The 18441-nt window shown below is 45.1% G+C and overlaps 1 protein-coding gene across 1 annotated transcript in view; it reads left to right on the top strand.

Moving 5' to 3' along the window:
• Window positions 1–6819: 6819 nt before the first annotated feature.
• Window positions 6820–18441, top strand: part of LOC142570381 (ornithine decarboxylase-like) — a 52201-nt gene continuing 40579 nt past the window's right edge. The window contains exons 1-2 of the mRNA XM_075678769.1: window positions 6820–6954; window positions 16593–16689. Coding sequence (XP_075534884.1) covers window positions 6820–6954; window positions 16593–16689 — 232 coding nt within the window. The remainder of the gene's footprint in view (window positions 6955–16592; window positions 16690–18441) is intronic.

Here is an 18441-nt window from a genome sequence, read left to right as displayed (position 1 = left end):
CACACTGAAGCTCTCATTATGTTTAACGTCATCAAGAAAAACATTATTGTTGGAGACGTAGGTTCACGTAAGCCTGCAAGCAAGGCAGTCGTTCATATCACGTGTCTCACATGTTTTCCTCCTTTCGTTAGTGGCATGATGCCACATTTTGTTTGTATGGTAGAATCCCGTTAATGGAAATCTAAAGAGCCCGGATAATTATGTGCTGTTTGACAGAAGTTTTGCTTATCGAGAAAGACGTGCAGAGGTGAAGCACTGTATGTAATATATCCTCTGAATACCGTTACATATGTAAAGCATAAACAAAGGAATGTAGCAGCTAGTTTGTCTCGTGGTTCTTGCGTGGTCTACTGCTACTGGATTGACCAAGCTTGATTTCGACGAGGCACCGGCGACGTATCAGAACGAAAACACAGCTCCTGCTGCTCTAGTAGTTGGCCGAATGACGCGCAGTGGTGCAGTAGGTCACGAGTGTCCAAATTATCGAATGGCGCGGACTAAGATGTCTGTAATTCCGACTATTCTACACGCAAGCGTACATGCGCCGTCCGAGAAATCGGCGAGATAATGCGTGCCGCCGCGAGAGAAGCGAGCGGAAAAGGTTGAAGGCACCTGGAGGTGGAGAAGAGAATGGCGCGCCGGAGAAAGTACGCAAGAGCGCGTCGAGTGCGCGGCAAGGCATCGCTACCTAGATGAAAATCTAGGTGGCGTTGAGCACAGCGGCAAAGGAGAATGGAGGCGAAGCGTCGAGGAGGAGCAGGGTAGGCTGAGGCACGCTGGGTTGATAACCTCTCGAAGTTGCCACGGGTTCTTTGTGAGCCGCGGTCGTACCGGTTGTCGCACTGCACATATACGCCATGAAAGTTAACTTACCAATTTGCTCAATTCGCTTTGTTGCTTGTACGAATGTTCTGACTATGCGGCTCCAGAAAAGTGTGTTCAGAACAGAGTAAATACTAGCAGGTACAATTTGCCCACTGCACCGTGGCTTTTCTCTGCTCAATTTTCTTTATTTCTTTGCCGGCGTTCTGATTTTTCAGGTAAAGTCCATTGATGTGCTGGTGTTCATTGTTTTGTATTAAGCGAAAACACCGCGCCCTCCCGCTCATGAGACAGCTGCGATAGCTTTAGCATTTATCGCCCGCAATATGTTGCTTGTTAGATCGGCTTTAGTCGACGTGAGGAATGGGAAATTATTTTTGTACGTTTAATAAGCGCTGTGTTATAGTAAATTAACCTGAGTAGAATGAAGAGATTAAAACAAATGTGCTGTCATATGACAGTCTGTAATGTGTGAATAGTAACTTTGCCAGTTTATCATCTTATGTGATTAGTCCAATAAAAAAAAACCTGTTGTTACTCTTAATAACTTGTTGCCTTCCCAGTGGCTTTGAATTCTGCCCCCCAAGGCTCCAAGAAGAAGCACTCATCCCCTGCCACCACCAGCCATTGCTCATGCATTCCCTTGTACGAAATAAATTTGATCTGGAAGCTCGTGCATCTTGAATCTTTTTATACTTGTAGATTCGCTGCTACGAAGCAGCTGTTAAGTTTGCGGTATGAATCGTAAAAGTAAGTTTTACATAAGATGCGCGCATGCGAACATTTGAAATGCGTTTAAATTTACGTGTCTGCACCGCATATATCAAGAACGTGCAGCTGCTGTGAACGACGTTTAGTGATGAATGACGGTCAATGGCCACTGACATAATTGCAGGCATGGTAGTTATGTCCGCGACATTCATTATTCGTCTCGTTTCGGCAGCCAAAATGTGCTCACATAACTGTCTACCACACGTGTGTGAAGTTTTCTTTAAACATCCTTTAAAACACTTCTTGCCTTCCGCCTCCGCGAGAAAACTTCATATGCATGCTGAAAAACATTGCACTGCTTTTTTCGCAAAGTAATGTGCGTTTGCACGCGAACATTTGAGCTGTTCGAGCCACGGGCGTACTCAGGATTTTATTTGGAAGGATCGAGGGGGGTCCTATTCTTTATATGTACATTCGTGCGCGTGTTTGTATGTGTGCGCGTACATATGTACACACATACTAAACATTTCGGGGGGTTGGCACCTCTCCGGATACGCCAATCGTTCGAGCTTAGCATGCATTAAAAAGTGCCATCTTGCTCAGCGCTTGCGTACAGTTGCCGCATGCAGCTCGCGACCAGCAGACAAAAAAGCAAATGGAGCACCGCGTAGCATTTTCCTCCTGCGCGCGCGAGGAGTGGCTCCACTGCAGAGCTGGATCATAAACCGGACCTATGCGCAACTTGCTCCCGGCGGGAGCATATGCAGGAACACTAGGCAACACAACGTGTGATAACCCTATAACTTTGAGAAGAGGCGAGATCGGCGCTAGTACGCGAAACATGCACAGCACACTCCAGACTCGAGGGCGAGCGTCGTCTGCCGAGCGTCGTCTGCCGAGCTCGTCTCTTCAAGAGTGCACACGTCCTGGCTTTGTTATGTGTGATGCCCCGTCATTTATATAAACGTGTGATAATAATCTCACATGTTCTGCGAAACTTCCATTTTTCTTTTTCATCTTAGTTTTCTGCCACATGCGGGTGCCCTTCAAAACGAAAAAAATATATTTGAAAGCACATCGTGAGCGGCACATCACAGTCGCACATGTCCTATGATTCACAGCAGCTTTTTTGAACAGGACCGTGCACAAAATAAGCGAAGGATGTATTCCCTTAAAGTGAACAACATGACAGGCGACGCTCGCACTAGAGTGTGCTTTGCACGTTTGAGAGTTTACTTTCGCTCATCTCGATGGTTATCGTTGTCGTAAGGCACTTATAAGCCGTGCGGTAGACCCCTGCGCGATATTATTAAACATCTGGAAGGCTGTGCAAGGAGGGAAATACAAAAAAAGCTGTGGAATTACACAAGAGCACTACATAGCGAGGGCACCTTGGGATGATCCTCAAAGGAAAACAAATACAAAAACAAACAACGATCACTAAACCAATGAAATGACACATGTGACCTAAAGAACTAAGTTCACCTGAAACATTTCGCACATCTAAATGCAAGAGTACTTATACCAAAATAAAGTTTTGCTATAAAAACACGAGCAACGGGCCCCTTTTAATGTTTAGCGTGGGCAAAAGCTTCGTGATTGGCGCAGGTAATTCTATGAGAACTCTGTACAGCTATCGAAGCATTACCATATTAAAAAAAATATAAGAATGATGATAGAATAATGTGGACAGAAACAAAGCAGCGGATATTCACATTTCAACACTGAGCTTCGCATGCAGGTGTGCGTGTCTGTGTGTCGTACAACCGATGATTACTTCCACGCGTCGAGTGGAGTGCAGATCATCGCTGATCCAGGCCAGTTCTTCGTGGCGTCAGCGTATTACCTCGCTGTCCGAGTCGTCGGCAAAATACGCAGGGATACTGCCGTTGACAGTAAGTACTCAGCCTGTTTGCTGATTTTCGGTCATCACGTATTCTTCTTCAACCATCCACAGCTTGCACAAAAACTGTACATTAATATCCTTTTTTATATCGGAATAACCTGAACCACAACTCGCTTAGAATCACCTGATTTCTTAGTTTCTACAAGCTGCCTTACGTAAATAAAGTGCTAAATGCGAATTTTCAAATTGTCGACAGTCTATTTTCTTAGCGGACGCAGGCGAGAATCGCTGGACATGTCTCGTAATTTATTCCGAATTGCTGGCTCTGACCTGGTAGCACAACCGCGTATAGCAACGTGCACTCTTGGGCAATGACTTGTCGAAGTCACTGCTATGAAGAAAGGACTCAATTTTCTCATAGCTAATTGTAATTATTCTGCTGAATTTAGTTACTCTTCCAGCAGTTTTCTTACGGCACAGCCTTGACAGTATTGGGGCCATTGGGACCACGTCGAGGTGCCCATTTCGCACTGCGGTCTAGAGTTTAGCGGTACGTAATATCAGCGTATCTTCTAGCCATGAATGGCGCGTATACATCATCACCTCCCCGGCGTTCAGCTTTAGTCTGTCAAATCTTTTGTGAGTTTCGTTCATATGAACGCACCCTTCGTGAAACCAATCGGAGAGAGAGGCACATCGAAGGTCTGCGCGTTGTTCCCGGCCACGGCTGGTGCTCAGAAAATAGCTGCAGCAAACGTGTCTTCTTCTGTGCTCTAGGTGTCGTTCAGGCGCACCAAGACTCTTTCTCAGTGAGAGCAGAGACAAATGCGTTTCCCGCCATCTGTACGAGTTCATCTGTACGAGCTCGGACGTGAATATCCTGCCCTTACAGGCGAATTCATGAGCTGCGGGAAATTTCGATTATTTCACGATCGTCGCGCACGCAAGCCAAGCTAAAATGTTCTTTTTATTCAGACAAACAGAAAGAACTAAAGTTGTCCTCAGTGTGCCAAAAGATGAAAAAGTGGACAAACAGTACAATATTCTCTGCTTGTCAAATATCCGGATGTGCTCAAGGAATTATCGTTAGTGAACATTTCAGGCGTTCTCTTCGTGTAATTTAAAGAAGGGCGCTTGACATGAGTCAAATCATGTCGCTCGACCAGCATTTTTAAAAAATTGCTGCTTCTTTTATGCTCCTGTAAGGGTAACGCAATTGTCGCTCTCATCGGTAGGCAGGACATATGATGTTTCGCTATGTGCTCGCACAATTTTGTTTTCCAATGCACATCTCGCTGCTTTCATCAGTGGACGTTCGGTCACCCAGATGGAGAAATGACTTCTTTTTTATTTCAAAATTTGTTCGTTTTGCGTAGCATAAAGTATAATACATTATCAGTATAAACTGAAGGAGCTTTTGAAGTTGAAGACTGTAGAAGCGAGATTTCTGGTCTATTGACATGCATGAAAAAGCAAACATTTTGCAGAAGCGAAGAAATGCTATAGAAAAAGTGAAGTACCTTCAGACAAAGACAAACAACGACGCACAAATCTGCAAGCACACGAGCAAACGATTGCTCAGCTGCATGATCGTAAATAAATGAACGCATAAATAAACATAAATGTTTCACGTACAACTTCAATTTAATGAGCCACCGGCACAATAATTGAAGTTAACAGGTAATCAGCTTTGTACTGATGGTGAAGTAAATTCTCAGTGATCCTACCTTAAATATCTCCTAGATTAAGTAATAAGACATTAGTCAGTTAAGGTCGAATACGCGAGAACAGAAATATGGCAACCGAATATTAATTTTATGAGGTAATAGAGTGTTTCAATGTGCGATGTACAAAGCTCAATTTCTACATAAAGTTGCGTGTGGGTGCTACAAGGCTCTAATGAGACATATCAAGAAAGGACTATCCTGTGTGTCTGTGTGGGAGCGCGATTTCTTCATCTGTGTATCGATACACAGCATTGCGGCCCAAATTCGCATCCTCGAATTCCTAGGGAGTACTTGGTCATCAAATGTTATATTGGCAGTCTGTTTTGTCTACAAAGAGAGAAGCGGCATGACCTGTGGAATCACTGTAACTTGTATGGGGTATTTTTGGTGTTTTAGAGTGGGAATGAATGAGCAAGGCATGTTAAACCCCGTGAACTGGTTCCGCAGCTAAAATTAATATAAGCGAACACATAGTAAAGTTTACGATGCTTTGTAAAATGGAAATACGACCTATTTTGTTTGTATGATTAAACGTATGGATACAGCAAAAAATATCCTATAGGGAAATATACATTCTTACTCACATCAGCCATAATAAGCGCTCCTTTTTCAGGTGAATGTCATATTTCAAAGCTACTATAATATTTGCAGTGCTGAAATTTACTTACTGTTTCAGAAAAACGTAATAAAGGTACTTATTGTTGCACTAACTTTTAGTATAATTCCGGGGCAGCGTTTGGTAACGAAGCCTACTAAGCACTCATATAAATTTGTTGTAGTAGTGCCGTAACAGGAAATATTCAGGTAGATCAGCTAAGTAATAATGAGAGGTCATTACTGTAAATCGAAGTGGTCGAAAATTAAAGCCTCGCAGCCCTCCAACATGCATTTATCTCGCTGCTTCACGAAACATTTGATCAAGGAGTTCGGCGCAACGACCGCCCCCCAATCTTTCCAAGCATCACCTTGACACTCTAGTTTTATTTCGCCGCTCACATTTCTTTGAAGCGGTTGAACGCCCACACTGTCCTTATTCTAGTTCTATATTGAGCTACAACCTATGTTTAGATTTCATCAGTGTACGCCAAGCATAGAAATATCTTTTAGAAAAACTTCAACTTGTCTTAGTTCCTATTTACTGTGTAACGTAATTCCCTCTATGGAAAGACCAGGACCACATGCCGTTCTTCAGGTTTATTTCGCTGTCCTCGTCATATTTCACCGCTTAACACGTTATGTGATAAGCTTAGAAGCCATACACATACAAGCGATTAAAGGCAGAAGAAGCTAAAGTACTTAAATGATTTGTGGTCCAGAGTGAGTGTTCGTTGGCCGTATGAATACGTCCTGTATAAGGGAGACGCTGCTGTAGTTGAACCCGCAAGTTAATATGATATGTGGTATTACTCTTCAAGATCAAGAATCGCTTCACGGCATCCTTACTAAATATTCCGCGTAGTTGCTGTTGGTCATGCTGAACATCTTGGGTAACACTACTCATCGCTTTAATCCTGTTGAGCCTCGTTTCTTGCACGCGATAATTGAAACCCACAGCCCAATTAAGTACCAATGGAAAGTGACAGTTTTCTCTGGTTCGCTTCCTCTTGCATTACTGCAGGAGCCACGAGACAGAAACTGGATGTGTTGACCACGTTGTGGGGTGCTACCTGCAACCCCCTTGACGTTATTGAGCCTCGAAAACTGTTATACGACATGAACGTCGACGAGTGGCTCCTAATGGACAACATCGGGGCTTACACGCTCAGCTTTGCGTGTGGCTTTAACGGCACTGGATTCCTAATGGTCCACTCCATTGTCCCGCCAGATGCAGTGTCTTCGGTCCGTCAAGTGATAGAGCATTCAACCCTGTGAAGCGGATACAACCAACCGGAGAATGCTCTCAAAAGGGACTTCTTGACGCGCAAACGGGAACTTATAGGTGACCTCAGGTGTAATGGTCATTGATCCGTGTTATCGCGACTACCTTTATGAAATATACACTACATAATGAATTTTGGCTTGCGTGTTCCGTCAAGATAGCCATCAAAGAATGCATAATTCACCTTCAGATCTCAATAAAAAGTTGCTCTTTCAATGCAACTTGTGGCGTACCCTCTTAAATTGCCCTGTAATTGTTTGATTCATACAACGCTAATAGCACTGCTTCTACTTATGCTACCTAATGAATGGTTACCATAAAAATGTGTCCAGCCCAACGCTAGCACACATAGCATCATTCAATAAACGATTTCTTGTACGGACTTGACTGTAAGTAGGATAGAGCAATCTAAATATCCCTTTTCTTCACCACATACATCATAAAACTGCTATAGCCAGATACACGACGGCAGTGAACGGATTTTTTGCGAATTGTCTCTCACTCGCATGCGATTGTAATATATTGAAAAACCACTCTGAGCAAACTTAAGCTGAAAACGAACACGAGACTATAGCTGCACTCACCATCATGTCCCAACATGCAGTTAAACAAGCTGCACTGTAGGGTAACTTGACATTCACTTGCGTGCTGAAACATTCGACATGAAATCGACACAGGCACGTACGCAGGATTTCTTTCCTGGGGGGGGGGGGGGGGGGAGGCGGGCAACCCAAGGCAATTTTTCTATGCATATGAGGCGGAGGGTACTTTTACTAGTACAGATTGTGAATAATGCACACCATTTGCCATAAAGATGCGTAAAGCCTCAAAAGAGAATTAAAATAACGTGTATCTTACAGGTACGCCTGTGAGATGCACCTCTTCTTTACTTGGAAAGCAAAGAACCACATCAAATGCACTCGCGCATGACAGATGCGCAGGAAGAGCCTTGCCAAGAAGAAGTAAAGCGAAAGTGCAAAATAAAGATTTCTAGTGGCGTTTTTTTTTAATTAGCTTTGGAATAAATATAGAGAAGTCTATATTGTGGAAGAATCTCAGTTGTTTTGTATCCCTCGTTTACTGCTCTTCCAAGTAGCAAAACCGACTCGTGTTGGTTTTTGGGAAGTTGCGTAACAATGCGTGGTCACCAGTCCCGTACAACCGCGTAGAGCGCAGGACGCTGTGGTTCTAGACGTACTGCGCCCACCGCTGAAGATTAGAACCCCCCCCCCCGTTAGCACAGCAGGGAAGTGGGTACGTCAGTTGGCTTGAAGCTTCATTCAAAACACGCGGAATTATTTTCCACTTTAGGTGGGGTTTCCTCTACTTCCTTTTTAAATAGAAAGATGCTGATCCATAAATATTTTCACAAACAACTTTGGCTTTTCCTCCCACTTTGGCTCTTGCCTTGTCTTTCTCGCTTAGTAGATCGCTTACTTTCTCATCTCCTTGCGACTCTTGTTTCTAGTTGCCAATTTTGCACGAAAAGTGCTGTGCAACAAGGGAAAAACCAGACGAGGTAACGGGTCAGTCACATTGCTTATGGGTTGAACGGTTATTGCAGGCCTGATGATGGACGCTGTTTCGCAATATCTTATTTTCCACCTTTTCTAACCTATATCCCTTATATGGTTCCGAGTATCTGCCAGCGCCGCGGCGAGCCGTCACTCAGATTCAGATTCAGATTCAGATTCAGATTTATTCGTTCCAAAAAGAAGAAGTAATTACATGAGAAATATACAGACGAGGGTCCCAAAGTGAAAAAACTGTAGTGGGACCCTCGGTTAATAATAACAACATTGATGGTGATATCAATGGTCTGCAAATTAGCGTATTATAAACAACATCTACAGATCAAATACATCATTAGACATGTCATTTACAATCAAACACGAAAAAGCACGTTATAACAGAAAGTCGGAAGTCGAGGAAGTAATGAAGCAAAAGGAAAAGTTAAACGCAACTGGCGTTTTCTCCGGCCACAACTCTTTCCACGAGCACACAGACCAGCCGACTATGAACCGAATGCCTTTCCTGGCCCCTGGATCAGTCTAGACAACAAAGGTTGAACTAACGAAGCAACAGGAATACGCGTGATCGTTGAAACGATGGTGACATAAAAATTGTGTTGGGCATTATAATTAAAATAACATATTATGATGAAAACAGTAAACTAGGCCTTGCCTGCTGCAATAGATGGTGACAATTGAATTCATCTTGCATTAATCGCACGGGCCCCGAATCAATGAGAAAACTGGCCTGCACACCCCCGGAGATGCCGATAACTACCACCACCCAAAGGAGTGAAAAAATTGACAGTCATTCCACTCTGTGAAGATGGAATGACAGCGAAAGATGGCGACAGTCAAAGCTCTCAAATGAAAAGTAAAGTGTTTCACCTCCGCTGCGGGTCGGCCTGAAGATAGTGCAATATCGGGCCGACCCGCGGCGGAAGTAAAGCAGGCGTAAGCACCCCCCATATGTGGGCCGCTCCGGAAGATAGTGCCACGCCGGGCCGACCCACGGCAAAGGTTAAGCAGGCGTTGAGCTCTCCCCATACATGGGTCCATCCCGTAGGTAATGCAATGCCGGGCGCACCCGCGGCGGAGGTAAAGCAGTCGTTATGCACTCGCCATTCGTGGGTCCATGCCGAAGGTAGTGCAATGCCGGGTCCTTTTGCAGCTTAGGTCAAGCAGGCGTTAAGCACTCCCCATACATGGGTCCATCCCGAAGGTAATGCAGTGCAGGGCCGATCCGCGGTAGAGTTGAAGCCGGCATTAAGAACTCGCCATACCCAGGCTGATCCCGAAGATATTGCAATACCGGGCCCACCCGCGGCGGAGGTGAAGCAGGCGTTAAGCTCTCCCCATACATGGGTCCATACCGAAGGTAATGCAATGCCGGGCTGACCCACGTTGAAGGTGAAGCAGACATTAAGAATTCCCCACACGTAGGGTGATCCCGAAGATATTGCAATACCGGGCCGACTCGCGGCGGAGGTGAAGCAGGCGTTAAGCACTCCCCATACATGGGCCCATCCCGAAGCTTCCCAAGGGCGTGTTATAGGTTCCAGAGTCCACAGGGGTATGTGCCATTGATCTTCGACCCTTATTGTACTATCACCAGTATCGGCCCACATGATGCTTCCTTTCTGTTAATAAAGGATGCCTAAAAACAATGCGGAAGTTAGTCATGCACTGCTTTCGCTGTAAAAGGCAACAAAATGCTGACCGCCGAGTAGATTAATTTGTCGACGGTTTAGGAATGTGTGTCAGGAGCGGTGCCTTGGGTGGATGGGGACGGGGGAGGGGGGAGGTATGCCGCTTAAATGCGGGGGGGGGGGGGCGGCGGGACCCTCTTCCCCCGGGACTCCCCCCTGGGTACGCGTCTGGATGGACACATGTTTAAAGAGAAGAAATCACAGAGAGAAAAAAGAGCGAAATTCCATAGGTTTATGTATGCAGGTACAAAACTGAATAATTGTTCCGTTTCTCAGTAATGGTGCATCTGTGCAGCCAATATATGTGCAGCCTACTAAAGATATGAAGATCATCATTAACTTTTGCTTACTACCCTGCATGCTTTCCTACTCTCGAAAACTAATAGAAATCACTGGTGTGATTTATCGCATGTCTTTAGTGCTTCTCAAAGACACAATCTGTTTAGGCTTTCAAGTATTCTTTCAAAACTTCAATTTCGTTAGTTTCATGGCAATAGGCTGATTATTAGAAAAGGAATAAATTAAGGTAAAAGTTTCATTTCATAAGTTTTGCACAGAAACCCGAGCGTCAGTACTTTAGTGTGCCGTCCTAAATTTCAAACTTTGTTTTATTTTCTTATCCATATGGACCTTTGCGCTTCTGTACAAAGTCGTCGAACATGATAAGTTGAGTCGTCATAATTTTTTTAGAATATAGTGTAGTCCATCTTTATCGATACCCAATAACCAGGCCGAAGTAGGCACCCGCAAAATGTATGGTCTCACGGAAACCTGGTGTGGGAAATTCAAGGCGGCGTCGCAATCTGTTTCATGTTCCCCCGTATTTTGCGGCTTGTAAAACCTTTACCCATGGTAAGGCATGTTTTTTTTGATATCGTAGGAGGGTCATTTACTATAGCTGAAGTTCCATTCTTTTAGTGTCACATTAAATCTGCCAGCATATATTCAGCTTATAGTCTTCGCGCTGCTTTGCCTTATATCAGTTTCTCTTCCATGATAGAGCTTTTGACGCGAACAGAAGACTGCACCCATAAAAGTCCATACACCCCACCGTACATCAGAAATAAGAATCGCAGGTTTCGAAACGAGTAGACTAGCTCACGTAATGTAGACTGTTCTAACACTCCTTGACATCATGGCCGCGGAGCACACCAATATTATATTTAAGGGTGAGGATTTCCTATGTATTGCCTGAACTATGAACCGAAGAAAGAACACGTCTTCTGATCATAGCGAACAATGCGATCTGAAGACTGATTTCACTACAGCCAACAGCGATAAGCGCTTCTGTGTAACTGAAAGGTACAGAATATAAGCAGTAAGTAAACGTTATAGCGTTTTCGTTTTTATATAGAAAGTGCATAGTATGGCGCGTACTAGTGAAAAGTTCTTCGTGAGGACTTCCTTCTCCGAGGAAAATGGCGACAATATTAGCTTGAATACCTTATAGGGACCCAGGGCCCTATAACGTAAAATGGTTTCAATCTCTTTGAATTCCAATCCCCTGACGTTCCAATCCCTTCCAATCCCTTGACTTGAATTCCAATCCCTTGACAGGTTCTTACCTATTTGGCTGAGAAGAGGATTTAATGAACCCGCAGAAGTGGAGAGGGATTCGTTAGTGTTGAGCTCCTGGGAAAGTGAAGTGAGTTAACCGGAGAAGGAGTGCGGGCGTGGGCGTCCGCGTTTGGCCTGCTTCCCGTTACCCCCTTACTTAGCTTGCGGTTGTTGGTCTAAAACCGGGACGGTGAGCAATGGAAGAACAAAAGTGCCGCTAAAGCCCCCAAAACGGATCCTCAGTGAAGGGAATTTGCCAAAGAGATATCGCATACGTGTCGAAAGGGCGCGACAATGTTAGACGGCCGCACAAGAATTTGTGTTATGCAAAAACAAATTCATTCTCCCCGGCAGCAGGAAATAGCCAGGGCCGGAGTGATCGTTGGGCAGCCATCTTCTATTCCTTACAAAACGGGGTAGTTTCCGACGATTACGAAAATGCTCGGTTTTGTTCGGAATGTTAATGTACCTTTAATGCGTACAGGTCGCTTTGACATTGTGAGTTTTCGTGGCTTTGTGACGTTGCGCGACCGACAGGCGAAGTGGGCGCAGCCCAGAAAGATTTTGACCAATCACAGAAGGCTATTGGGGAGAAAAGGGTAGGACCGGAAAGGAATGTTTTGTTTGGTCTAATCATGCATGAGCAGTGCGCCCACGTCTTATCAGTTCAGGGGTGTTAGCGATTTTTGTGACGTCCTTGAAAGACAGGTTAAGTGGGCCTTTCCCGAAAGATGTTTGGGCAATCGTGAATTGCAGAGATGGAATAAACACAGTTCGGAATAGCTTTACGTTATAGCGAGGCAGGTTGGCCTCGCTTCCAAGTATTCGACAAAGCATCTTAGTTCAGGGCCTTCTCGCTGCTGTTTCCGTCTGAGCTTCAAGATCACGGTGATGTGGAATTCATGCAGTCTGATGCTCCACCACGCGAGGCGGCCTGAAGGTAACGACAGACTCGACAGAGTGGCGAACAGAGAGCAGCACAACCAGCAGCTCACCACCAATTCCGGGGAGAAAGTTCGGCTCGCGGTTGTCGAATGAGCGAGGCCATGAGGCTTCACCGATAGAATTGCGCACATTAGCCTCCCCATAGCGCTGTTGCGACCGGGGGTCCGAAGTTGTGAGATCTTCAGTCACCTTGAAGGAATGAGGTAATGTGGGGCTCGGCCTGACGTCTAGGACGTTTTAAACACACACGTATAAATTAAATTTTGTACAGGAATTACGCAGGAATACTTAACATAACATATGTTCAAGTTTCCGATCCTATTCACGAAGCGTCCCGCTCCTTTTTTAACCCCTCCGTGGTCTTGTTTCCATCACTTTCCCCCAATCCGTCGTTAGGAGATGGATGACATAACCAGACGCCAATTTGGAGATTAGTGGCCCCTTTCCTCCCAGGACGGCTTGACCCTAAAGAGACGCACATCAATGTGCGCAAACAGGGAAAGAGTGAAGCACAATGACCTGCCTTCGACACGGACCTGGCAGGTTAAGGCTGAGGTCACGTGAAAGAATGTCCCCTTGAAAATTTCCCAAACCCGCATTTCCGGTGTCCAACTGTTTTCTAAAAATAATCGCAGTCGGAGATGGCTCTGACGAGGTCGTTGGCTTGTTGCGTTCTACATGCGCGACTAGTTTATCGAGGTAAAGAGTCGATAACAGCAGCGTTTATATACGTGCATATACGTGCTCAAATGAGGGTGTTCATGAAGCTAGCGCTGTGACCTTGCTGTCCGTATTTCGCAAGCCTGATTTCTTTCCCTATGCTATTAGCCGGAGCGGGCCAACTACATCATCTATGACATGTAACAGTATAACCAAACGATGTCTTGCACGGACGGCATAACTTAACGTTAGGCTAGTGGTTCGCATACAGCGCTGAACCACAAAGGCATTTCGATTGTTAAATCGACTGAACATTTTCGGGCCTGCTCTCGCCGCCACACCAATCTATAGACCGTTTTTTCGTAGGCGCCGCCATATTGTGAACGCAGTGGCGCCGCCTATGAGCAGCGCCATACTGGCTTGGGTAAAAGTGGTGTTTTGCATGGCAAGTATATGCTCGGCGGTAGGTTCTGGCGTTTGTTTTCGCGGTCGTCCGGTCTGTTTAGTATGACTTGCGTCTTCTACGTGGTAAACGATTCTGTGAGACGTGCTGAAGTGGTTTAAGGCGTCATGGCCGGAATTTCTGCTGGCGTTGAGGTGGACGGAACACGCAGCGCGATGTGTGCGCGCATATTTGAGCCTACAATCAGCCTCAGAGGTCAATTGTGGATTTATGAATGTTCCAATCACTAATGTGACATTATTGCAGTATTATCCTCTATTTCTAAGCTGCGATTTAGGAGCCATGAAACATACGCAACGATCGTAACAGCGTGGGTATCGTTCTGCTACGATAGGAGCTGTGCTGTTATACTTTGACAAGCGCTCAAACTGTTCGCTGCATGTTACATTGCATGACTACTTGCTTGGATGGATGAGCTTTCCACCCATGAATAAAATAGTTTTGGCTAGTAATAGTTGCATACGTTACAGTTAAGGTTTTCCAGCAAAGCGACCGTTTACGAACTGCGCGAGCGTCCTAAGCAGTAGTAGGTGCTGGATTACAGATATCTTTGTTCTATATAGCACATGGTCCAAGCATACGGCATCAGCGGTTATATATTTATAAACGTTGTGCGGCGTTAGCTCGTTTTCTCTTGCTTTTTAGAGAAAGAGGATGATAACCGAATTTTTTTTCGGTTGTGTTCGTTCAGTTCTCTACGACGCACACACACGTATTACGGAAATTTTGCGCTCCAAAAAGTCATCGCATTCTGTTTATGCGAATCCTCTCATATATTATGGCTGTATACAGGCCAAAAGGCAATGCCGAAGCACACAGCTTATATATGTATCGTGCTGGCTCACCAACCGCAGTGATCGCTGTGTTGAGCAGCGCCATGGGCCTCATGCAGCAAGGCTAGCGTAGACATATGGTAATTTCAAGCATACTAGACTTGAAATGCGTGAGAACGATGCCAGTGTATCACAAATATTTGATAGCGCCTGCCGCTCAGATGTTTCGTGGTTGCCTTAGGTTGGCCGTGCACGAGCATGCGCTATTATGTTTTATGCTTACTCCCTACGCCAATCAATCAGAGATTGAGCTGATTTAACATTTAATGCTGGTAATACAGAGACGCCGGTTTTCTTTGTTGAATTAATTTGATATAAGCAAAATAGTAAACAACACATACACGCACCGCGACTGATCGTGCGCGTAAACCGCGGCTGATTATGCGCGTCACATTTTTGCGCCCGCAAGACATATTACTGCCTACAGTAGTTACCGATGCACCAAAAGGCTTCCCTGAAGACCTTATATGAACGATCATGCCGTAAATTTCACGAAGTACGATATAAAACATCCCGAAATCGTTCCGCAGCACGCGACAGCAATACTTTCAAGCAGCTCCGCGCCGGATCGCCCAAGCCAGAGAGGAGGAAAGGCTCTCCGCGCGCCCTATCCTCCTCGCCCGATGAAACGGTCTATACTCGGCTGCTTCCAGAAAGGTATCGTACGTGATTCTCCCAGCATTTACGTGCTTTCAAACTTCTCAATGTTCTTGACACAATTCGTGCCAGCCAGAATGAATTACACAGTCTCCGTGAGTATTATAATGCGCCCTGGCTGACATGACGAGGGCCGAAGAGCCTGCGGCAGAAGGAACAAAAATATTCATTCTTGAAGCCAGTTATACAATGTGCTCATATTTTGTTTGCGTTGCTATCGACTTGAGACGGCTTTATAGTCGTTCAGAGGGGTTCCTTGCTGAAACTGTATGTAACGAATACATCTTATACTTTTGTCTCTTATATATTTGCAACCGTAATGGCTTATGCGCTTTACTTTTGTATTGTTGTGTAGTGGAAAGACGCCATTACTCCATCATGAATGTTTCGCTACAGATGTCGCCGTTGTGGCACCACGCACGATGTGATCGTGGACCAGTCTTGTCTCTCACTCTGTCTTTAATATAGCGATAGCTGGGCCGTACTTCTGCCGATCCGATCGAGAGCGGTCGCGTTTTAGAGAGCCCATTCAACCATAGTAGATATAATCCATCAAACTCAAACATGTGCTCATGAGGAGCTATAAGGCCTACAAGTGTGCAATTTTTTCTAGAAATTTCCTATTTCCTCTGATCTGGTGCCTCTGCGCTCGAGACGCAGTGTCCAGGAAGGCGTGCAGTTACTCGGGTAAACAGATAGAGCGATGACAAGTTGCTGTCACCACCTTTCACCACTGCAGGCCTACTACGAATAGGGAGCGAGTACGACTGCGAGATTACGCTGCTGGGTTCCCTCTAGGTGTATCATAATTTATTCACGTAAGCGGCTGAGGGCACGAATAAATGTTATGCGCTTTATTTGACACCGTTTTGTAGGAGAAAGAACCCATTCGTAGATCATGCATGCGGCACATGAACGGATGGCGCTGTTGTGGCGCTATGCATGACGCATTGGGAGCAAAATTTAGGCTCTTGCGTGGCGCTCAGAGAGCCGTAGCTCGGCAGTACGTTTGTACATCCGAACAGGGATGGTCACAATTGAGAGAGCTCACTATGTCATTGCAGGTGTCTTCTATCAAACCCAAACAGGGGTTTATAAGGTGTTATGAAGCCTAGAAGTATACAAGTTTGTTGCATAAATTTCACGCTTTCTTGGCTATGACAGGCCTTCACTGGACGCGTAGGGTCCCGAAATGGCGTTATGAGACTCGGGCAGCAAGAAAGCGGGATATGTACCCCCTTTGACCACGGTGCAACCTGTCCCTCTTCGCAGGGAGCACAAGCGCACGATAATGAGGCTAACTCGAGAATCCCAAACATCTACCTGTACGCCGGGTCCGAGCGGTGCGAGACACTCTCGGGCGCCACAGGTAGGGGGGGGGGGGGAGGAGGGGGTTACGGCACAAACACCGTTTGTAAAGCAGATCTACCCCTTCCCCCTACGAATGCGGAGTTCCCACAATTGCAAAATTAGATCGCAAGATCCTCACTAGCTAGAATATAAGTTAGGAATGTGAGAATTCTAGTGCGCGAATAAATTTAATTTATGCATTTCTTCACCTCATTTTTCTATCCTAGCGCCAATACACTCTCTGCAGCACGCACAAGATTTTTCAGGAACCCCACTGTGGCTGCGTCCCTGATTCAGCCTACCCTGACAGAGAATAAGCCCGCAAGAACTGCCTCCTTAAAGGCCTCTCGCTTTTCAGACGAGCATTTTTGAAGGGGTTTATCTCTCTCAGAGGTTAAAGCTTCTCGCACCTTAATAAAGTAGCCCTTTGCGTGGCCTCTCCGATACGGCACCATGCTGGGAGTAATTGCTGCGTTGAAGAACCCTCGCCTTTCAGCTAAGGTGAGTCATTTAAGGCTTGGGTTACGGATTCCGATGATGATGGCACGCCTGGTACACAGAGCAAACCTACTGTGTAGGATAGGCCGCGAACCGCGTGGTATAACAAGCGAGCAAGAGCATGTTTAAACTAAGACAATAAAAAAACGGGGGATAAGTCAAAGAAAATGTACAATAATGTTGCAGGCCTTGAGCAGACAGGAAGAAGTGGAAATAACTTCCAGAGAGAAAGGGAGAAAAGAAGCTTGTATAGAAAGGCAGGGAGGTTAGCCCTAGTTAGTCCCGGTTGGCTACCGTGCATGGGGAAAAAGTAGGGAGATAAAAGAAGAAAGAGAGGGGAAGGAGAAGAGAGAGAGAGAGAGAAAGGAGAAGCACAAACAAACCGCGTACTATACCATAGATCGGTAGAGGACGGCGCTCTTAAAGTCTATCATGAAGGCCCATGGACAGCAAGAATATTATAGTAACGCGAACAGAGCCTTCTGCGTAGATAAAATAAATTCAAAATTAGAGGGACGCCTAATGTAAAGTGTAGGCTTGAAGTAAATTTTTGATAATCATAATATTGTTTAAAGATGGGTCTTTATGCGGTATCAGTTTTATAATTTGATGAAGGAGAAATAAAGAGATAATGAAGAAATGATATGTTAAAAAGGTAATCTATCTGTGTTGCAAATGTAATTATTTGTGGCTCAACAATGTCGAAGATATAATAAAAGCAGCTGATGAGTTCTATGCTGACCTGCACTGACCCAGAGGAGTCAGGATACCTCAGTTAGAAACAGTAATAACAGGATACAGGAACTCCTCCTACAACTAGCGATGAGGTCAGGAGGGCCTTGCAAGACATGAAACGAGGAAGAGCAGCAGGATAAGATGGAATCACAGTCGATTTAATCAAACATGGAGGAGACATAATGCTTGAAAAACTGGCGGCTCTTTACACGAAGTGTCTATTGACTGCAAGAGTCCCAGAAAACTGGAAGAATGCGAACATTATAGTAATCCACAAAAAGGGAGACGTTAAATAATTGAAAAATTATAGGCCCATTAGCTTACTTACAGTATTATATAATAATTTACCAAAATAATCCCCAATAGAATAAAGGCAACACTGGACTTTTGCCAACGAAGGGAACAGGCTGGCTTCAGGAAGGGATACTCTACAATGGATCACAACCATGTTCAAAATAACAATCAGGTTATCGAGAAATCCGCAGAGTACAATCAGCCTCTCTATATTGCTTTCATAGATTACGAAAAGATATTTCAT

Source organism: Dermacentor variabilis, chromosome 2, assembly GCF_050947875.1.
Source record: "Dermacentor variabilis isolate Ectoservices chromosome 2, ASM5094787v1, whole genome shotgun sequence".
Classification (NCBI taxonomy): domain Eukaryota; kingdom Metazoa; phylum Arthropoda; class Arachnida; order Ixodida; family Ixodidae; genus Dermacentor; species Dermacentor variabilis.
This window is presented reverse-complemented; position numbering and strand designations above follow the sequence as displayed.